The 23475-nt window shown below is 43.1% G+C and overlaps 1 protein-coding gene across 2 annotated transcripts in view; it reads left to right on the top strand.

Annotated features, from left to right (window-relative positions):
- ZNF592 (zinc finger protein 592) overlaps window positions 1-23475 on the top strand; it is a 37356-nt gene that overhangs the window by 9808 nt on the left and 4073 nt on the right. Inside the window, exons 3-7 of one of the 2 annotated variants that reach the window (XM_056347826.1) lie at window positions 9396-9574; window positions 14532-14708; window positions 15503-15659; window positions 18546-18824; window positions 20223-20335. In XM_056347826.1, coding sequence (XP_056203801.1) covers window positions 9396-9574; window positions 14532-14708; window positions 15503-15659; window positions 18546-18824; window positions 20223-20335 — 905 coding nt within the window. The remainder of the gene's footprint in view (window positions 1-9395; window positions 9575-14531; window positions 14709-15502; window positions 15660-18545; window positions 18825-20222; window positions 20336-23475) is intronic. The other variant, XR_008823292.1, reaches the window with a different exon arrangement.

Genomic DNA, 23475 nt, shown 5'->3' with positions numbered 1-23475 from the left:
AGGCGATTGAGTTTCCTGTTTGTTCCAGTTGGTGGCTTGGGAAATGCTTGGTCTTATATATCTGAATGGCCTTGGGTCAAGCCCATATTAATAGGACATATAGCAGGTAAATGACTTTCCTAGGTGGGGCCAAAATGAGAATGACATTGTTGGGTCACTGTTGTTTTGGAGGAAGGAAGAAAGGTGTGGATGTGGTCTGGACAGCAGGGAAAGGAGGAGATTTGGAGCAAGTGAGAGGAAAGAGAGGGGGATGATGCTGTGATTGAGAAGATGGAGGGGAAAGACCTTTAGAAAAATCATGGGGCACTTGACTTTAGTATTACATTTTAGACTCATGGTAACTGTATGATTGCAGTTGTTCAAAGTACAGCAGGGAAATCCTACCTGGTTTATTTTTATATAGAATATGCATAAGATGAAGGCAGTTATCTCAGCCAAATACCACAGTGGGATCTCTGTGGCTTACAGTAAGGTTACAGGCTTTGCGAATTGTGAGCTAATCCACTTCAGAAATAGAACTGGATGTATGTTTTGTGGAGAGTTTTAATGGATCACCGTTACTTTGCCTTTAGCGTGGCCAATTTTGCAATTTTTGCAGGCTTGCAATTGAATCAAGTTGTTGGATGGGATCTGTTTACTGCTTTTTAGATCACAGAACTGCAAGAAGGCAGTGTGTAGATTTGAATACCTGGTAGGTTGGATTTTCTTCAAAATAGAAGCTGGGCTGCATGTAAGCATTATGCTTGTCCAGATGTTCAAAAGATGTTAACAGGTGTTCCCTGTAACTTCAGGTCTGTTGACTGACTACAGTAGCGTTATGTTCCAGAGCAAGAATTTTCCGGGGAAAAAAGGTATAATTAAATAGGTATAGTTTCTGCCAAATTAATTGATAAATTTATATTATTTATAATGCAAGTAATTATACACAAGAATGTGTATTTCATTTATATTTTTAGAGTAGAGAAATTAGTAGATCCTAATCTCATTGATGTTCAATGAGATGGTTGTTAGGGTGCTGTGTGGGGGATGGCTGTACTGAAGAAATTGAATTTTGAGGTTGGAGCGGAATCGGGTAAAAGGGAGGTAACTGCAACTGGGGATGGGTTGCTTGTGAGATCTTTTGAGGGATGGCTTTAGGATACCTCTGCAGTTAATGTTTGTACTAAGGACCTTGGAGGGTGAATGTGTAGATAAAATTTGCTGAACCAACAGAGTAAGAAATCATGGAAAGCTTGGAATATTTTACAGGACAACCTAGATGATCTTGAAGACCAAGTAGGAATGGGATGAAGCAGCTGAAAAGCAGGATACATGTGTTTGGTCACAAGAAGACTGAATGACCAAGATGATACAGTTGTGCAGGGGATTTTTGTTAACCTAAGTTACCAGTCAGGGTTGTGTTAATGCTCCCTGTCTCTCTGAGAAATAACTTAGCTGGATAAGTATATTGTTTTGGTTATCAGGGATGAACTGAAGTAAGAGAGGGAAGAATGACCAGAGAAATGGAAAGATGATCTCTTGAGGGGGAAACTAAAAGCACTTTTGAGTTTAGCTTGGCAAAGACCTGGTAAATTAGGGTGGGTCTCCTTCCGTACTGAAGTAGACAGTGTTAAGGGTTGTGACACTTTTTTTTTTTTTTTCCTACCAGAAACTAAATCTGTAAAAAGAAGTGTTTCCTGTACTTGGATCACCCCAGGTAGTTGTCAGCATCGGTTTTTATGTAGCCTTTTCAGGGCTGGGCTCAAATTACAGGAGGTGAACAAAACCCATGTAGCTCCTGGTGCCTTCATTTTAGATGTGCTTTTTCTTAAAAGAGTGAGAGTGGGTACAGAGGACACTCTGTATCCGGTCTGAGGTTTATAGAAAAGAGCTTTTTAAATTCAGGGGCAACAGTGATGCAAGAACCAACCAAATGGATTTACACAGAAAATTAGAGGACTGTCTGTAATCATCAGAGGAGTGAATTTAGGAAGAGGTTACAGCAGAAGTAATGAACAAAAGACATAAGCTGATTTTGAGACAGAGCTTATTTGTTATCTTGGCAAGGACAGACAAGTACACAATAACATGTGCAAGAATTCAGAGTGCTTCCTGACCCTCTTGGGTACAATTGTCCATCTACTGGTAACCAGACATGTGTTTTGGGTTTGTGTGTTGTGGGGATTTTTTTTGGTCTTATGTGATTTGACTACCCAAAATCCACTGAGGTAGCTAGGAACTTGAATAAAGTACAAAATGTAAAGGACCTCTGAATTGTCTTACACCTTTGTGCTTTTGTTCTCCCCTCCATTTTGTTCTTCTGTTACCCTTCATTTGTCCAAAAAGAATTTTTCAATGAGTTGTGACATATCATGTTTACATACCACCTGCACTGGAATTATTTAAAAGCAATTTTATTTCTGCCTTTTCTTTTTCTTCTTCCTTCCCCCTCTTAAATCAGTGCTTTATAATTTAGTGGCTAATACTTGTCAGAAGCTAGTAGGACCACATGCTGAACTGGTAAATTCCCAGCAGCAAACTAGCAAGCAAGCAAGGCAGCGGCCATAACTTTGCTATTTTTCTCTTCCTTCCCCCTCTGCCATGTTCGTGTTTTACCTTAGAAAACAAGAGGATTGACAATCAACAAAAAATTTCTTTGCCCCATAAAGCCCTGCTTTCTCCCTCTCCCAAACCAAGAGTGATTAATGTAGTAGTGAGGACAGATTTTGTTTGATATGGATATTTTCTCTCTGGATTTTGTGGAAGCACAGGGATTGAGGATGTTATGATGAAAGCATGTTGAGGGAACGGAGCTCCAGGCAGGGATCCCTGGGAATGCAGACGAAGAGATGAGTGGCAGGATAGGAGTCAGAGCCTGTACCCTGAGGCGAGAACAGAGCATTGGGATGAGGAGGAGAGGCTAGGGAGGAAGAAAAGCTAGAGTGTGGTTCCACGGTCTGCATAAATCAGCATGTGATCCACTGCCATACAAGATGACAATCCCACCCTCTCCTCCTTCCCCATTCACTCTTGCTTGCCTGGCCCTGGTGGTCCTGCAGCCCCTGGGGGACTGAGACCGGCTTGGGGGAAGAGGAGAATGAGCACTGGTGCACACTGGGAGCCAAGGCATGGCTGAGAGCAAGGAGGAGGTGACAATGACAGCTGGAGGCAAAAGCAGTTTGTCTCAGGTAGGATGGAAACTGAGGCTGGAAGCTGGTGTCTTATGGCACCAAGAGGAAGGCTTCTGCTCCCCTGTTCTTATTCCGTGCGGGCACTAATGATGCTGCTAAGGGCAACCTGGAGAATATCAAAAGATAGTGTAGAGCTCTGGTGGTGATGGGCAGGGGCATGAGAGCCCAGGAGGTGGTCAGTTTAATCCTGCTAATCCTGTTTATCCTGCTTAATCCGGTTCATTGGTGGGTGTTATGGCTTGACCTTGGCTGGCCAACAGGTGCCCACCCAGCTGCTCTCTCACTCCCCCTTCTCAATAGGCCCAGGGGAGAACACATGAGAAAAAGCTTGTGGGTAAGGACAGGGAGATCACCTAACAATTACAGTCACGGGCAAAATAGACTTAGCTTGGGTAAATTAATTTATAGCCAACTAATCGTAGCAGGGTAGGAGAGTGAGAAATAAAAAGCTATAAACACTTTCCCTCTGCACCTTCTTTCTTCCTGGCTCAGCTTCACTGACTCTTCTACCTCCTCTCCCTGAGTGGTGCAGGGGAATGGGTGTTGTGTCACATTGCTTCATCTCTGCTGCTCCTTCCTCCTCACATTCTTCTGTTTCATTGTGGGGTCAATCCAATGGGAGACAGTCCTTCACAAACAGCTCCAACATGGGTCCTCCCCACAGGCTGCAGTTCTTCATGAACCACTCCAGTGTGAGTCCTCTCCATGGGGTGCAGTCCTGAGGAATGGACTGCTCCAGCGTGGGGCCCCATGGGGGCCCCATGTCCTGCCAGAAAACCTGTTCCTGTGTGGGCTTCTCTTCACAGGACCACAAATCCTACCAGGAGCCAACACCAGTGTGGGCTCTTTGTGGGCTGCAGCTTCCTTCAGGGCACATCTACCGTGGTCCTCCATTAGAGGGGGACAATCTGTGTCACCATGGTGTTCACAGTGGTCTGCAGGGGAATCTCCGCTCTGGCACCTGGAGCACTTCCTCCTCCTTCACCCACCTTGGTGTCTGCAGGGCTGTTTCTCTTACATCTTCTCACTCCTCTCTTCCAGCTGTTGCAACAGCATTTTTTACCCTTTCTTAAAATGTGTTCTCACAGGGGCGCTACCTTCATCACTGATGGGCTCAGCTTTGGCCAGTGACAGGTCCATCTTCTCACAGAGGCCGCCCCTGCAGACCCCACTACCAAAATCCTGCCACATAAACCCAATACAGTGGGTCAGAAGAAGAGATATGGAAACTGAAATTCTTGAAATTACAGCTGAGATCATAAAGAGAAAAGCACTACGGACTGAGAGAATTCAGAATTAAGCTTATCTGATGCAACATTATCTAAGATCTGTGATGCTAATATTTTTTCCATTGCAATTCCACTTAGTTTCCTAAGACCGTCAAGTTTCTAGATCTACAATGATGCTTGAACCAGGGATTTTTCCATATGCACGAAAATGTATTTTGTGTTGGTTGAACAGCCTCAGTTTCTAGGGAATAAGATTTTAGGTGAATGCTTTGTTTTACTGAGGCTTAAAGTGCCCTGGTGTCTTGGGATGATTTAGTGGGGGGGGTGTGTGTGTAGGCGTCTGTCTTGGTGAAGGTCTGAGGAGGATGCTGAGTTTGGGAGTGTTGGGCAATGAGTGAGGTGCAGGAATACAAATGAGAGTGAACAGAGTTGACAGAAGGAGGTGGGATACAATGATGAGGCTGAGGATGAATAGGTGTGATGGGGAGAAGTGGACTGAGTTGGAGGTACCAGAAGAGAGGATAGATGGGAGAAGTTTTGCATTGAAGGCTGTCTTATGGTTGTGTCCTTTAGGCCAAGCAGACTTCCTCAGTGGCATTGGCCCCTTAGGCTGACATCTTAAAATAGGCAACTGTAACCAAAGAAACAAAAATATCTTTGCTGTGCTTGGGTTTGACAACGTGAGAGTGTATAGGAGTTAATTGGGATAAAACATCTGTGTTAGGACTGGACTTGGCATGTATTGTGTCACTGAAACTCAAATGCACTGGTTTTAGGGTATCAGCTGGGTTCTAGATTTTTCTCACAGGCTTTATCTGAGAGAGAAGATTGGCTGCAGGAATTTTGCAGGGGTGCCTGCATGTGAGAAGACAGGAGCTTGCTCTGACTCTCTGGCCTGGGGTGCTTTGCACTGCCAGTAGGTAGAAGAAAACACACTTGTGAATGGATCAAATTTGACTCTTGAGTTGTGTAGTCAATCCTTTCAATAAAACAGAAGATTAATTGTGCCAGCTCTTTGCAGGCACTTTCCAGAGCAAAACTGTGTGTTAACTATACATTTCCTGATTTGCAAACACCTCTGTGGCCACAGGGTTGGGTTTAACAGACAAACTTTTTTTGAGCAGTACATTTTCTCAACCTTCACTCTACTTCAGTGAGTGTTTTGATTCCTGCCCCCCCCCCCCCCCCCCCCCCCCTTCTGAAGAATAGTAAGTAAAAATGGCAATAAAATAAAATGTTCTGAAATGGCTGAACTTCTGAGAATTTGTGTATGTGTGAATGTGACTTCTGGAAGAAAAGCCCAAATGAAATGTGGCAGGCAAACGGGAATTAAAGAAAACTTGTAATAACCTACACTTTAATAAAGAGTTATTTATGGGAATATATGGAAAAACACAGACATTACACAACTCAAAATCATATCCTGGTAACATGCTTTAGAAATAACTGACTAATGAATGTCTCAAATTGCTGCCAGGCTTCTTTGAAAAGTCATGAAAAACTAGGAGAGAGATAAAAATGTGACATCTGGAACCAAGTTACAATTTCTCATACAAAGCAGAAGAGTTGCAAAAGAAAAAGCCACTCTGTCTCTGAGATGAAACCTTTGGTGAGGAAGCCGACGTGCAGCTGCCTGTGTGCTCCTGACAAACGCAGCAGCTCCTGGTGTAAAGTGAATGAGTGGATGCTCCTGTAATACCCCTGGGCAGCATTTCTGGCCTTGCATCTTTTGCAAGTGTTAAAAAAAAAAAAAAAATAATCAGTGTGAGCATAAAGATGCCAGTTACAATATTTTCCCTCCACTGAACCTTTTTCAGCTCTATGTTTCTTGTTGATTCAGTGGAAAAATAAACCTGCCATTTTATTACCTAGTCACTCAGTCCTGTATGGTGGTCTTGAAGCTCTTTGTGGTCAGCCCTTACCTGTAACATGCTGAGCTGCTGGGTTATGATGATCAGTCTTTGACTTTTCACTGTTCATTTCCCTTTCCTAGATACTTTGAGAGTATTTTGAAGTGCCCAAATCTCAGCAAAACTTCCTGTGGACCTTCCTCCATCGAAGAACTGACTGTTTATTCTTTTTGGCTAACCATTTATTTATCCAAGCAAAACCCTTCCTCTCTTACTCTGTGGCACCTTAGTTTCCTTAAAGTCCTTTAGTGAAGAGTGTTGCAAAGCCATTTTGGAAATCCAGGTAGCCTGACTCATCTGCTGGTCAGATCTCCCTTACTCACATATGGGTTTGTGAAACAGGAAGGGAGAAGCTGCACTGACTTTTCCCAAGAAGTAATTCTGGTTGAAGATGACAGTTTTTCTTTATTCTTACTAATTTACTGTTGTGACTCATTGCTCTTCAATTTGTCTGTTTACTCTTGATTCCTCCATGAGACAATCTGAACTCGGAGGCTTGGGCTGGGTTTTTTGTTCCCCCTGCAGAGCATGGTGTCAACATGGGAATCCTTCTTCCCTGGCCTCTGCAGGCCCAGTAAATTCACTCAGCCTTATCCTTGCTGAGTCTTGCTTTTTATTCCCACATTGTGTGTATGCGTTCTCTGGCAGCCTTCCTGTTCTTGTGGAATCTGAAGAAGATAACCACTAGTTTTGATGCCTCCTGCCAACTGCCCCCCAAACTTTCCTGCCCTATATTAGCATGGTTTTGGTCCCCACTGAGCCTTTCACATAACAGTGGAGGTGGCAGGAGCTTGCTGCTTCTCTGCTGTAGCCAAGCAACAGTGTCCAGGCATGGAGCCCATTAAATATTGGTGGTTTTGGCATATTTTAGATCCAGCATAAGCACACAGCAGTGAAAATTCAGGTTTTTAGTGTGTGCTGATTGCCAGGGTACCTTTGTGGGATATAGGTATTACATGCTGGGGAGAAAGTAGTAAGCCCCAAACTCTCTCTTTGCAGACTTAAAATTGAAACTAAATTGACTTTGACAAGGCAGGATCTGGAGAGAAAATGTTCTTACTAAGCTGCAAGGGAAAAGGTGCTTTCAGCTTGGGGTTGTGCTGAGTCTGCCTTAAATATTAGGTGGGATCGAAGTGAGAGGAGTCCTGTTTTAACAACAAGAAGTTAGATTTCCCATTGCAAATTGAAACCTGGTTAGAAAAAAATGCCGTAAACCATAGTAAAACTGCCCTGGATATTAATTTCTTGTAGCTTTTATTTGGAGATTTGAGAGTGCTTTGGAGAATTCAAGGCCCCACTCAGATCCTCGCAGAGAGGTCCTGGAGGCTTTTCTATTTCCCATTTATATTTCACTGCTCAGACCATGGCTTAGTAGCACTGTTTTTCTTTGCTGAAACTTGAGGGGCTTCTCGGCATTTGAGGAAGGGCTGAAATACTCCTGAATTTATTTGTATTGCATTTGGGTATGTGCATGGTGGTACTACAATACAGTTTCTTCCACCTGTTTATCTTCTTCCTGGGGAAACTTGTTTCTAAACTGAAGTTGCAACATGTTGCATACCATGTGTCCAAGGCTCTTGATGTATTTAGCAATATCTGCAGTTTCTTCCTTCCAAAGCCTAGGTTTTTATTCCCGCCCCGCCCTGCCCCCCCCCCCTCCCCGCCTTGTACCTTTTGGGGTTCGTCATAGCTTTGCATTTTATTATAAATGATACTTTCTATTACCTGCAGTGTTTTTGACAGTTTCCCAGTGGATGTTATATAGTGGAGCATCACAGAGATGCTGCATGAAATAGCAATGATATAGAAAATGGAGTTGGCCCTTAATTTAATTTTGTTTTATTGCCAGATTTAGGGACTTCTGTCCCAGGTTTCTACCCTGGTTGCCAGCAGTGGAGCCTGCAGAACTTGGTTTGGCCTGCCTGTGTGGGTACATGCTACGTTAAAAGCTTTGTTTGACCTTGTAGACATACCCTCTGGTACAACTTCTCTGATCTAATGAGCCCTGTACCCTTCTTTAATTGTACTGGAAGAAATCATGTAGTTAATTTGTAGTTAAATTATTTGATAATCCATAATTAGCTGCTTGTTGTAGTTCATTCTTAAGCTAGAGTTAGGAGCAGAGGAATAATTTTGTGTGGGTTTATTAATGACAGAAGAGAGTTTGAGCTCCTAGAGGGCTCAAGGCTGGAGGGCTGGTATCTACTTCAGCTCTGCTCCTGCTTAGGCATCAAGTAATGTGCATCCTACAGAGGATGAGTAGCTGCTCCTGGGCTTTGAAGGAATACAGAAGAGGCAAGACAACTGTGAAAGGGAGCAGAGGTTTGACAGCTGTTGAAACTGGGACGATACGTCCACATAAAAAGCTTTTCATGTCAAGTAAGTGATGCTTCTTCTGCAAAGGGGTATTGATAGTAAGCATAGCCCTTCTAAAGGTGGGGAAAAAGATGGGTTTCATAAAGGGTGCAGAAACAGGGAGAGGAGTCTTTGCATAATTTCTGATTATTAAGAGTTTCTATAAGGTGTCATAGTGCATGTAGTTTGTGGTCTTTGAAAGTTTAGATTTCATCTGGTCCAAAGCAGTTTCGCAAGAGACACAACTGTGGTTTTGGTGGGGGAAGGCTGCTGCATGTTCAGCACTAAGGGTTTTGAGTCAGGATATAATGGTGTTTTCCTGCTTTCTTTTGGTGATTTTGGTGTGGGGGCTTGCTGAGAAAAGTGCTTTCCTTCTCAGGCGCCTTAAGGCGGAAATCAAAGCAGTGACCAGGCAGAATATCTTCAGAGCTAGGAGGTGAAAGATTTCATTTTCATTTTTTAGGGGATAAAACTGGAAATAAACCACAAAGGACATGGTTTAAGAGTGGATAGTTTCATTGGGAATGGCTAATTGTGGAAGTTGTTGGACTTGTTGGAAAACATTATAAGAAGGCTAGTGAAAGAGCTTTGTAGAGTTACTGCTAATACTAGAGGAAGGTGTACTGAAGCTTCTTCTAAACCTGAAAGTTTTCTAGGGTGAATTGGGAGGGGGCGGGGGGGGGGGGAGGCAAATAGAGAATAACTAACTAATGTAACCTTTCTTTCATCAGACGTGTCAAGTGTGCCAGATGATGCTGCCTAACCAGTGCAGTTACTGCGCTCACCAGAGGATCCATGCTCACAAGTCTCCATACTGCTGCCCAGAGTGTGGAGCTGTCTGCCGCTCTGCCTATTTCCAAACTCACGTCAAGGAGAACTGCCTGCACTATTCCCGCAAAGTTGGATTCAGGTTTGTGAGGCTCCAGAGGGTCCCTGCTGAGATGGCGAGAGGGAGTGGGAAATGGGGATTTAGATCTTTGAAAAGGTGTGTCTTCCTTACAGCAGAAGTGAAAGAGGATGTAGCCCAGGCCTGGCATGGTATTCTGCATGACAAAACAAGTTTGAAATGGGGAATTACTAAATGGATTAAGAGGAGGATTTCTGACAGCAGAAATTATTTTGAGGCAGCTCTAAGGTGAAAGGTGCTTGTGTTGAATTCAAGTTGCAGACAGGCATCTCAGGATTGATATTTACAGCAAAAAGATGACAGATCTTAATCCTTGAAATCTCTTCAAGGTTTGTACTTATGTTTATGTCAGTTATAATGGACTGAGGGATGTGTGCCTTCATGAGGAGGGCATAGATGATTCTCTTGTATACCCCTACAACTCTCCAAACACTTCTCATGAACTGAAACAGATGGAGGAAAGATCCCAAGGTTCTGGATGTGGTGGTGTGTATATGCGTGTGTTGTCTTTTCTCCAACCAAATTGATTGCTTTAATAAAAGATGTTACTTTACCCTACAAGCCTTTCCTTCTTGGCATGTTGAGATCACCTCAGCTGCAGCACAGCTCTTAAGGCACAGATTATTTGCTTGGGAGATGAGACTGGGTGACCTTTTAATATTCCTTAAAGTTCTGTTTTTTCTCCAATTGCCATTAAGTACTTGGAAATTTAAAATGAACAGGGCGATTTCTGCTCTTGGAGCTGTTCTTTTAAGATGTCTGCAGATTCAGGAAGCCTCTGCTGTGTGGTTTCTGTTTTCAAGGGCTTTTTCTTTCAACTGTGAAGACAAGAGACACATAAAAAACCAAAAACCAATCCTGAATTTAATTTTATACAGATAATTTTTTTTTTTTGTTATGTGGGATCTGATTTGAGGGGCCACAGCCCACAAAAAATAATTAATTCCATTGCAAATTAAATGGCTGTGGTATTCGGGCTGTTTGAAAATGAGTTAATCATAGAGAAGGAGGAAAGCCGGGAAAAAAGTATTTTCTCTGAGATGGAAAAATGAGAATGGAGTAGGTGTCAGAAAACTAATCATGGGCTTGGTGCAGTTCTTTGGACTTCACTGGCCTCTGAGAATCCCAAATGCAGGCCCAACTTCATCACACTGAGCTACTTGTGCAGTATTCCCATCCTCATCTATGCCTCAATCAATAACGTGTTACAGGGTTACACTGGCTGAAGCTGTATCATATAGGAAGCTCAGTCACTTAGCAGTGATCCAGTGCAAGTCCTTTCTCCTCTATTTCTAGCTGATGGGCTCACAGTGTACAACAGAGCTTGGTCCTGACTCTTAAGTGTACGACCTGGCACTTTTTAGAAATGTCATTAATTCCAGATATATTACAGTAGTATCTTTATGATGCCTTAATCCTTGTCAGCAACAAGAGCTTCCATCTTCTACAGATGCTTTCTGTGCCAGGGGCATCAATGAAGATCTAAACCAAGAGAGAGATCAAGAATGCTACTAATGGATTTTTTAGCTTTACCTAGTTTCTCTAGAAGCTAAATTTCTTTAACTTCTCCTCTAATTTGCATCTGCTCAGGCTCATTGGAGAGAACTGAGTCCACCAAACAGGTGAACTTCTGGCTGAGCCATCCTTGTTATCCTGCCTGTCTGCTGCAGGATTGATGTCATTGGCATTGTTGAAAACAGAAGAAAGAAATTCTAGTTGCAGAACCGTATCTCGATAATCCTGTGGCATCTGCCCTGTGGTCACATAGTGACTTTACTTCTTTTCTTTCACTTTTATTACTCACAGGGCTGAAAAGCCGAGTTGTTCTTTTAAATCCTTCCTAGAATCAGCTTGACTTTTGCTGCTTCTCACTATATCCCTGTTTTTCTTGGTTTTCTGATGCATGTTTGGTTTTGTGATCAGTCCTTAATCTGTCTCCTTTTCTGCTAATACCCCAATGCATTCAATTAAGTTTGGAGTAGTACTGTTTTATTTGGGGTATAGTCAGGGCTAGTGATTGCACTGAAAATGAGAAAGGTCTTTTGCAGTTAAAAATTAAAATCAACAAGCCTTACCTAAGCACTCCTTGCCATTTTGCTTCAGGTGTCGCCTCCCCACCTTTTCCAAGCACCTTCTAGCTGTCCCCAGTGATACCAGACTTGTTTTGCTGCTTGCTGCCACCTGAATTGTTTTGGGACTGGAAGGTGACGGCAGGCATAGGAAGCGTATCTTGTGGCTTTATCTTCTCTTGCAGGATGCTTTCCAAGACTTTTACACCACCCCTCCTCTCCCTGAGGCTATCCAAGAGTCTTCTGTTGCAAATTATTCCCCCTCCTCTTGTTGGGGAGATAATAGCAGTTTGCAATTTGCAGAAATTACGTGGCAAGCCTCTGACATCCTCCATCCACTTTGTTCTGCTAATTAGTTTACTTTATCAAACTTCATTATTCTGGCACTGGGATTCTTGATTACAAAGTGGCTGTTGTTTAAACTTCCATTTACTGCAGATTAAATTAACTTGTGATCATTTGACCCTGAGTTAGTATTTATATCATCCCTAATTCTATGTGAAGTACTTACTGTAACTGAATGTAATGCAGGACCATCTCTTGTTAGCTGGGGGAGTGTTTGTGGAAGAAGCCTGTTGGATATTCCTGGATGTACTAGCCAGACCTTGCTGTCAGGATTAGCATTTGTTCTTCATTTATACTTTGGGGAATTTATTCTCCCATAATAACAGGCTTCCTGGTGTTACTATACTAGAAAGTCTCTCTCCCCATCTCACGTGAATCAAGATCAGGCTTGAAGGCAGGGCTACCCAAAGTATTGTCATGTTTCCCCAAAGATGACACCAGCTGCTGTCACTGCTTCCCTCTCTAAATTTAAGAAAAGAGCGTTTCTGTATATAATTTTGGGGGAGAGGGTTTGGTTCCTTTGGGATGGCTTCTGCCTAACGATCTTTTGAAGTGTAACTTCAAAGTGTGGGCTTGTTTCCTAAACACTTTTGGGAGGCTTATTCGGAGGGAAGGGTAATCTAGCGGCTTGTTTGTTTTTGATATGATCTTGGAGCTCTTCCAGTTGCTCAGTAGCTGGGGTCCATCTGCGACGGCAGCATCTGTGCTGTAGCACCACCGAATGCATGAACCCTAATAGTGCCGCAGCAAACAGCAGCCCTCAGAATGAAGGAAGAGAGGTATTTTTAAGGCAGCTTAACTCCGGGCTTGCCAGAGGGAGTTATCCTTTGTGTGTGTCTCGTATCCTACTAGCACAAGTGTAGGTCTCCTGGATTGCCCAGCTGAGCTCCTCTGCTGTAATGGTCCGTACATGGTGCTGGCTTAAGTGGGTATCTGCTGTTAGTAATTTTGATCAAATCTTCTTAGGAGAGGCTATTCTGGTCCAGGATCAGCGGAGGTGCTCCTATGGGCATGGTAAACCCTGCAGCTGGTGTGGCTGAGGCAGGCGAGGGCAGGTGTCTGCATCCTCATGTGTCCTTGTAGCGTTGGTGTGTGGGTTTTCTTGGAGCACAGCAGGCAGGTAGGTTCTCAGGAGGACTATAAGAGTTAATATAGTAAGGCTGCCAGCTGTTGCCTTTTTGGGGGAGTATCAGGCAAGATCTGTCACAGGCGTGCATTAGGAAGAGAGGTAGGCTGGGACCAGTGGGGTGACCCTGGCTTTCCTTTTGGCCTGGGGTTTATGTTTTCAGCTGCCAAGAAGAATCCTTTTGCTGTCCCATAAGCAGGTTCATTACACAGTGTGCAGCACCAGTGCACACACCAAGTTGAGGTATTACTTATTTCTTTATTACAGTCTGTGCAAAGTAGGGAGCTAGGTGGTAGCACGCAAATGTCTAGCTCCCTGGTTGTCAAATTTTACAATATTTACACAGTTTAGCATACAAAAACATCACCTTCCTTGGTTATAAGTTACCCAACTCCTTCATTATTTAGTACTCAGATTCTCATTTGTCAAATAATTCTTTTGCTTCTCATGTTAATTAGTTGGCATGCTGTCTCAGCTTCTTTTAGGACTGGGGGATTTCTTGAATCAGTTGACTTGATCCTCCCCCTTCTGGAATGACCTTTCCCCTAGTTGTGCTGAGCTCCTTGCCTGTTATAAGCTTCCTATCAGCCCATCCATCCATAGAGGTGCTTCTTTTGTGAAATTCCTTTTCTGAACAAAAGGATTTGCCAGCAATGGACATACAAAGTGCTTGTAACCTGAATTAACCATTCACAACTCATTTGCTCCAACTATCTCAACACCACCAACAGCACATTCAGTTCCATCAACCACCCGATGTCACTTTGGCTCCATGTGCATCCTCTGCTTCTTCCTCTCTTTCCTCCTGGAGCATCTGCCCAGCTCCCAGACAAGCACTTCCCAGGGAACACCTGTGTCTTTATGATTTTAATGAGCTTAATCGGTTCCTGGGTGTTTCTATTGCTGTTTTCAGTATCTTTGCTGGTGCTGTCATTATTTTCTGGTGCTTAGTGGAGTATGAGAAGCAATTGTACAAGATTACTAAGATTTCCTAGCTGAATATTCTTTTTATTTTGTACTAGGGACTAACTGGTATTTATGCTACTTATTGCTACCCAGCGGTCTTATCAGATGCTTTTACTTTAGTTCTTCACATGTACCTGTGGGGGAATTGGCTTTCACAGATACAGGGCTGGCATTTTGCTGAACCACATCTTCCTTTATTCTTTCTTGGTTGTTTTAGTCTCTGAAGGCTTCTTTTATAGATCTTGTTTACTTGTCGCTAACATCTAGTTGTGAGATCATTCTGGCTTGTGAATTCCTGCATTGTATTCCTCTGTGACTCTTCCACATTACTCCTGAAAGAGACAAAACGAGGACCCACTGTAGCCTGGTGTTTGCCTCCATCTGCACTGCTTTGCATGTGTGTTGGAAGCAACGCTGTGGCTGTAACTTGGCTCTTTCTTTGTGTGTCCCCCAGGTGCATCCATTGTGGAGTTGTCTTCATGACCCTTGCCATGCTGAAAGTGCACATCCATGAGAAACACTGCGAAGTCTTCCACAAGTGTTCTTTTTGCCCAATGGCCTTCAAGTCGACCGACAGCACCATGGCTCACATGACCAGCCAGCACCCAGAAGAGCCTCATAAAACTACTCAGTAAGTATTTGGGGTTTATCTATTCTGCTTTGCTGTGTAGCTCTAGGATTCCCCCTTTCCCTCCCAGATTTTTTCTGCTTTTGGTTTCTGTCCTCATATGAGAAGATCTGCTGCTTTGGCTGGCTGGCAGAGATCTGTTCCTACCTACAGTGTGCTCTCCTTGGTATGAATGCAGTCTCCTGGGTAGGAGGAGAGGATCTGGGCAGGGAAGAGCTGAACATCTGTAAAAGGAACTTAATTGTTGCCTCTTTGTCTGGCAGGACTCACAGTGGCACCTCTTGGTAGATGGCTCCAGGGCAACGGCTGCATCTGGCACCTGAAAGGAAGAGCAGAATAATGCTATGCAGTGTTGCCCTGAAAAATCACTAGAGAGAAACCACCTGTTTTTTTCAAATCTGTAGCTTTCCCCTCCAAGGCTTGAGCTAGTGCCAGAAATGCATGTTTTAAGGGAGGAACTACGGAAAGGTGGGATTGAAGGTAATGTGTAGCTAGCTAGTATACTTTGGGTTTGCTCCCATCTGCACTTACCGACACACACACTTAGGTAGTTATACATATGCGTAGAAGTAAACATATTTTTAGAAAGCTGTGGTATGTGCCTCAGGCATTTTGTTGTTCTTCCCAGTTGAGTTAATGGTTCAGTTGTCTGCGTGGGTGTGTGTTGACAATGCACTGAGCGTACAGCCCTCCTCAGAAACTCATCCCATTCTGAAGTTGCTGGGATAACTTCTTCCACTGTTTTCTTAAGATAGCTAATGTAGAGAAACTGAATTTACTTTTTTTAATTGATCCAGGGTGATATACAAATGCTCTTGCGAGACGGTCTTTAACAAGAAGAAGATGCTCCAAGAGCATTTCCAGCAGAACAGCAAGTTGTTAGTGGGAGTGTTTAAGTGCCCACAGTGTCAGCTGGTTTATATGCAGAAGCAGCAGTTAATGCAGCACGTCAAGGTAGGTAACTCTCACAGCTTACTGGTACGGGGTTCTATTTTTTGAGTTCACCAAGAGTTTACATCAGCTGTGTGAGGAAATTGGTTGAAGGAGTGGAAGTTTCTTGAGTAATGTATTAGTGGAAAAATAGACTACAATGATTTACAGTATTATCTGGAAACATCAACAGAGCATTTTGTGTTAGTTGGTAATAACGCAAGCAGTTACTTTCATCTATATGAATTTAACCTTATGACAAAGGCTTGTTATCTATGGGTAATCTTTTTGATTTACAACTATTTTATATTAAATCCAAGGAAGTGATTAAACAGGGGCGGGAGCTTTATCTTTGGTTCGGAGACAGGGAGAAGTATTCTCTGCCCACAGTTACTTTATTTACATAGTGAAAGCTGAATCTCCCTCTTCTGGGTGCTCACCTAGAGAGTTTTGGCCCCTTTGCAGCTGCCTCAGAGAGCGACTGCATGGCATTTAATGCCCCACCTCCCTGGCTGCTCCACTTGCCACACCAGATTGCAAGAGGGGAGGGACAGAGGCAGAAGCAATTGCCCTGGAGGTACCAGCCTTTGGGCCGTGGGACCCCGGCCTTGTGTGCATCCATGCTGGCACCACTCAGGCTGCTCCAAAGGGTGGTCTGAAATGGATAGTTGTGTGCAGCCCCAGAACTTGGTGGAAATGGTGGTCTGGAGAGTGCTTTAAACCCGCCCTCCCTCAGTGATGGCTGCAGCAACCACTGCAATAATTGCACTATTATTCATTGCTCTTTTATATATATGAAAAGCCGGTTATTATCCATTTGGTGGTGGTTTCTAGTGGGATGCATGTGACGACTTGCAGATCTGATCGTCCCATAAATGTGTGAGCACCACATTTTTCTGTTGCCTTAGTATGTTTCTATGTACAGCATCTATACAACACTGTTGGGGAAATCCTCTCGGAAGATGTCTTGGTGGCATTCTGAAGAAAAAGTTTGCAAAGTCTTAATTTCCCGTCGATTGGAAAGAAAAAGTGACTTTTTTTTTAGTCAGTGACTTTATTTTGTTTAAACTTACGTTTTAAAAAGCAAGACGTTTCATTAGCTCACTCCAAAAAGCAAAACCCGTTCAAAACTACTACTTTGTTCTCTCCCCCATGCCTTTAACTTGCAAATCTGGATATGCTTTGCATGCAGTAATGAATTAAAATTTGAAGCCCTCCTGTGAAGCTGATGATTGCTGATCTTCCTGTACTATAGCTAGGAAAATAGAGTTGAGGTTAAGGCTGGGACCTTCAAAGAGGCATTCAGCCCTAATGCAAAAAGACGAAAAGACAAGATGGGCTTGAGCTGAGGTGCACAGTTTGTTGCAGCTTATTTGCAAATCCCACCCCCAGGGACTGCCTGCAGCAGTTTGTACACCAGCACCCTGACATCTCCAGTACAAAACTTTTGTCATTTAACCAGCTGTATTTGGCCATCAACAAGTCTTTGAGATGGTAATTGAATGGCTTTGAGATGGCTTTTTTGGCTGTGGCAGGGTAGTAATTGCACTAACCCATCTCCTTTTCTGTCAGATCCTGCTCCTTTATGTAATACAAAGTTCATAGGAGGTGCTGTCTAATGTGTGCCCATGTGGAAAATAAACCATGTGTCTTCTCATCTTCCCTGGCTTTCTGTTGTTAAAGCATAGGAGTAGGAGTTAGAAGGTCTGGTTCCTGTTACTGATTTTGCAGAGAAGTCAGTTCGTTTTTCTGTGCTCCTTCTCCCCCACCAGTGGTGTAATAACAGGAGAAATGGAGTAATGGGTAATAATGTACTCTGCTCAGAAGACACTCTTGAAGTTTCCAGATGGGGAGAAAGGTGAACTGTTCATGTTACCCTAAATAACTGGGAATGCTGTGGAGCAGCTGTCATTGCTCTGCCATTGTATGAAAGAGCTTCTGCGGACATCAGCTGGATCAGGTGCAAAGCACACAGGCTTCTTGGATGAGACCTAGTGTTTGGAAGTTTGTTTGGTGTCTAACCCACAGAAAGACTTCCAAAGGCCTGGGGTTTTTGTGTGTTGAAACTTTACCCGTTATTAATTACTATGCACAATTAAACCTCTTAATTATCCTTTTGTGTGGATGAACTGTTGTTGTTCCTAGGGGAGTTTCTTGAGGGTTTTTTGGTATGTTGCTATTTTACTTGCTTTTGCTTTCCCACAGCTCTTCATTTCTGGATTATGTTCCTTGTGTTCAGTTTTCTTTGTTAAAATAACTTTTTGCGAGACTTTGGATTTTGGCCTGTTGAACAACCAAAGAGCCTGGAGATGTATTCCTTATAGGGCTGGTTTCTGGCTTTATGCTTGCTTTTATTTGTCAGGAACAAAGCGAACCATGAAAATGTAAATAGCAATAGACTGTGTGGAATTGAAGAAAGCAGAGTTGGAGAAACTGAGAGGTTGTGTCTTCCCGTCCCTAGAGCAAAGATGAAGCCGCTTTGGAGCCCCCAAGATAACAGCAAACATTTCATTCAGAGCTTAACAAAGCTCAGTGGTTTTAGAGCTTAGGCTTTTGAAATAATGACAATTATCATTGCTCTTCTATTACATCTTCCCTGTTCAACCAGAGTTCTCAGAGGTCATCCGAACTGTTAAACAGGCAGCACCAAGGAGCTGCTGTTGTCATGCAGGAAACATAAATAGAAGCTTCATGTTTCTTGGGAAAAATCTCTTGCTGGGGAAAACACTGCAGCCAGCTTCAAGGCAAAGTGGGAGGATATGGAGGAGCAAGATATCAGCATATTGTTTCAGGGTGTGAGGGGCTTATATTATTTATTTAAATAATGAATGTTATTTATTTGTAAATAAAAGTGTGTAATATGAATTACATATAAATGTTGTGGGTGATTCCATTATTGTTGTTATCCAGGGTGTTCATGGAGTCCCCCAAAATCCTGAGGAGCTCTCAAACTTTCCACAGAAATCTGAGAAGGCATCAAGGAGCCAGTTTCATACCCTACCAAAGGAGCTATCAGTAGCCAACGGGACTTCCCGCTCCCCTCTGCCAAGGAAGGACATGAGGGTGGAAGGACACAATCCCGAATCCAAGTCCAGACTGAGAAGAACAGGTTGGACTTGCAAGGAGTGTTCACAGTGGATCCCCGATAGGGAAACCTATGTGTCCCACATGAAGAGAAGTCATGGAAGGGTAAGGACTCAGGTGAAACACTTCAGGTAGATAATAAGATATTTTTAGCAAAAGAGTCTGATAATCATTAATATTTGGAGCAAAAAGAAACCAAGAATCTGTTTGCCAGCTCACTAAGGAGTAAGCTCAGGGCCAGAACAAAAAAAAAATTATGTAGGCTGTTGTAAGCACACTTTCTGTCCTTGATACTCTACAACCTGCATACCTCATCCTCTTCGCTGTTCCTTCTCCCACTGCATCTAATGTCAGGCTTCTGGCTTCCTCTTTGGCTCATCAGGGTAAGTGGATGGAAGGTCATGTCTTCTCCAGTTACTGGTTCAACAGCCCAATCTAAACTATCTACACTCAACGTTACAGAAGGACATACAGTTCCTCTACATGATGTATTGTTTGGTAGATATCACTACATCTAACTGGGGAAGAGTAACAGATTCATGCAGTGTGCAGAGCTATCATTATAAGAACTAAATCTCAATTTTTTTGGTTTCATCCAGCTGAAGCATGTTGCTTTGACCTACTTCTGTCAAGCTTATCCTTGCTTGCTGACAGAACATAGGCCAAGATGGTGTGTGCAGCCAGATTTCTTAGTACTTTGGCATCAGGATTCTTGTTTGATATACTGAGTCACCCTTCCCAAGTCCCATGAGCACAGGCTGTGGAAATGTGGATTATGGTCTTTGATTCCTCCTGGCTTGACTTGGGCAGTGCAACTTGTCCCACTTGATATGTATCAAGAGGAGATGAGTGCAGGGTGAGAGTGCTGGATTTTCCCGTTTGAATTCTATAAAAGTAGGAAATTTGCCAAATATTTAAGTTCAGTACACATATATTCATTAAACAAGTCTAAGAAGTTTTTAAATGGAATGCATGCAGGTTATACAGACTGTAGTAAAAGGAGGAGGCTAGTTACAGGGCAGAGTTGCGTAGGGGGACAGGGATATCACACATGGGTAACAAGCAGGACTGTGTGATGCTTTTTAACATTTTGTCCTTTTATTGTGCTGAATTATGAGGAGAGAGAAGGGTAAGTGGACTTGCACTTCACTCTAGGGTCCTGCTTTCTTCTGGGGCAGAAGGGACCTTCCACTGAATTAATTCTGCAGAGGGTCCTGCAGTGACATAAGCCCACAGGAGAAGCAGCTAATGCATTTCCTATAAAACAAACAAAATCAGGCATGTGCTTCAACTAGTCCTGGTTTTTGTAAGACTGGTGCTGATATTAGCCAACTGTTGGCCTGAGTCTAAGTGGGACCCCAAAATCTCAGTGATCTTTTTCAGTGGAAGAGGGATTTTTTGCACCTGAGAGGTAAGATCCAGATGAAGAGCATGGGAATATTAGAATCCAGTCAGTGCCTTCTGCCTCGCTATTATTAAAAGATATTTCTGTTCTTCTGCTAGTCTATGAAGAGATATCCCTGTCGACAGTGTGAACGCTCATTTAATGCCTCCAACAGTCTGCGTAGACACATCCGCAATAATCACGATACAGCAAAGAAAGTTTATACTTGCTGGTACGTACTGAATGCTGCTTTTCAAATTTGTTTTCAACAACAAGCTAATCCTTCAAGTTTGGAAGCCCTTTGTAATAGATCATGTCTGCTTCTGTCTACCCGAGGCTATAAGTTACTGAGGGAGAATGAGAAGAATGTGTTCAACATGAGAGACTCGGTGGCTAAAATAAGTCCCTGCTTTTGACAGCACAGTGCCCTTTGGAAATGTAGGTTAAAGTTTGATTTGAGATTGGCAGGTGCAAAATGAGAATGATATTGTGCACCTGTGTGGAACAGCCAATAAAATATTGGGCCAATCTTTGTTCCTTCATGGTTGCTGTAGTCGTGCATCACTCTTGTGCCTCCCCCATGAAAAAATGGTACAAAAAGTGTGTAAAATCCTAATGAACCAGGGCAGTAGATCTTGCCACCTCTTTACACAGGCAGAACTGACTGCAGAAGCTGCAGGGTGATGCCGAATTAAGCCTGGTGGATTTGCTTGGGAAGATGCACGTTGGAAAATGGATCTGGAGACTTCAGACAAGACAAGCTATATAAATCAGCAGTGAATGAAAATCATTGCTGGTGAACATATTTTAACTGCAAGTACCGTCTCAGTTCAGGACAAAGCCCAGTGTTTACAAAACTGCCTCTGCAACTGCTGTGTTCTCATCTGCCATTGCAGAATAAGTCATACGCCAAGCGACTGGGCAGACTTGCTTCCTGTCTCATTCTGAGACATCCTTCTGAAACAGAATTAATGCATATCTGTGTTGGAATGAAAGTTTGCAGTGATGTAGGTTGGGAGGGTTTTTTTTTATTTAACTCAAATTTTCGTTTAATGCTGGTGTTTCTGAAGAGTGTGGTGTCACTTTACTGCACTTAAGTTACTAAAAGCCTGTCTTGAAGAATACATCCCTCATGTACTTTATTTCTTCGGACTGCTTAGTGAGCCATAGTAGCTTTTAGTAAATGGATAAAGTATTGGCATCACCACTGGGGCCTGATAGGAGTACATCTGATAGGAATACATTCCTGACGCATTTTTCGGTGAGGACTTCTAAACTTTCCATTTCTTGTAACTGTGATCTGACTTGGAACCTCTGGAGAAGATGAAACGTTGGCTCCTAGTATTTTTCATTCAGCTTTAAGTTTGTGGTTGATGGTCTTTGGCAGGGGTCCTTAAACTACGGCCCGCGGGCTGGATACGGCCCCCCAGGGTCCTCAATCCGGTCGCTGGTATTTACAGACACACACAGCCCCTGCCCCGCCAGGGGCTGGGGGGGAAGGGAAACTAAGCAGCCACAGATGACTGCCTGCCACTTCATCCGCGTGCTGGCCCCCTGGTTAAAAAGTTTGAGGACCCCTGGTCTTTGGAGTTACACGCACCTGATTTGTGTGAATCTATTCACTGTGGATCAAGTGTTTTCAAAGTGGAGTGTATCAGAATTGAAATGAACATAAAGCCTAGCTGGGAAGGAGATTTGTATAGGAATACCTCATAATCTGGGGGGTGCCAGCCTACTGTGTGCATTGGCTTTATAGGCCCTGGAGTCCAGTTTTTCTGTAACCTTTCAGAATGACACACAGTTGTGGACCCACAGCTTCACTCAAGGGTCCACGATCATTCCATGTTTACAGCTAGAAATTCAAGTAAATTGTGGTTGTGTTTAATTCTCAAGCTTGTAGTTTAATTTTCAAGCTCCTCAAAATCTGTTGATGAAGTCTTAATTGAACAGTGGTTGTGCTCTCTTTAATCATTGTAGTGGGAGACTTACTGAAATCACAGTACTCTTCAAATGAAACCTTTTCCTTGAAATACTTGTCCCAGCATCTCCAATGGCTGCTCTTTGGATCCAGTGTCTCCTGTTCAGTCTCCCCTTTGATCCCTTATAGTTTGTCCAGAGCGCTGTTCTAAAAATCTCCTCAGTGACTGTTATTTGCAAATTAGAATTCCTTTGAATTCCTTCTCAGCTCATTTCTTCAGTCAGTAAGAGAACACATCTCTGCTTCTCCTTTTCTTTTCCCTTGGTTAATGGTGTCTGTTTTCCTTCTTCCCACCAGGCAGTTTGCATCAGTCTCACCTGTTATTCCCTTCAGGGGTTTTGACACCTTAACTTCCTATCATTCTCCTCTCCTGGATTCCATGTGAAGCATGAGTAAAATTTGTCATTAATCCAGCAATTGAGTATTTTTGTGACTCCTGCATGCTGTCTTTTAGGTGACCTCCCTCTGACTCTGAACATTTGAGGCTGTGATTTCCCTTTTCCCCCTGCCCTGCTTAGGTCTCTACCTCTTGTTAAATCTGTAGGGAGAAACCAGTGATGGAGGACTTGCATGAACACCCTCCTGCCAAGCTTGTCACTGGAGTAATTCAGGTTAGAAAAGCATCTTTCCCTGCTTACATGAAAAGAATTCAAAATTGGGACAAATTGCACAATATTCTGATGTTTTATGTATTTTCTTTCATAATTTACTTGGTTATTGTTGTGAGAACTTGCTCTTAGTTTCCAAGTTTTAAGTACAAACTGCCTGGAACACTTGATTTTCAACATGTTTATTTTTGATAAATACCACTTAATAACCTTTCGTCTTTCTTCCATGAGGGAGAAAAATTCCATCATTATTAAATGTTAATTTATCATCTAAGCAGTTCCTGTTAAAAACCGGAAGTATTCAATGAGCACGTCTGCATTTTCGCATCATTACTGACTGTTGTTTAATTTCCATCTAGTTACTGAAAGATCAGTAGGAATCTTCTTCTCTCCTTTCAAAAGATGTCTTTGTTGCCCAGAGACACTTCATCTCCTCTCTGTTGATTTTCATCCCTTGCTGCCTACATTTCAACTGCAATTTGTGCATTTCAGAAAAGTCAGGTGTTACTTGCCTCATTGCTTGGGTCAATACGGAGCTGGTGGACCTTTCCCATGTCACACTGGCAGGCAGCAAAAGAGTACAAAGTCAGTCTTGGGTTTCCCAGTTGCTAACAGAGACCCCTGTGTACTTCACCATGCTGCAGAGATGTGGTTTATGTGTCTGCAAGGCCTGGCACTTATTTCCAGTAGACCTCAGTCATCCAGGAGTGAAGGTTGTTTAACAGATGGCATATCCCCTTCACATCTCCTTTTGAAATGTCAACCATGCTTTCTAGCAGCTCTTGA

This window comes from Falco biarmicus, chromosome 7, assembly GCF_023638135.1.
Source record: "Falco biarmicus isolate bFalBia1 chromosome 7, bFalBia1.pri, whole genome shotgun sequence".
Taxonomy (NCBI): Eukaryota; Metazoa; Chordata; class Aves; order Falconiformes; family Falconidae; genus Falco; species Falco biarmicus.
Note: the sequence above shows the minus strand (reverse complement) of the source record. Positions and strands in the feature narration are given on the sequence as shown.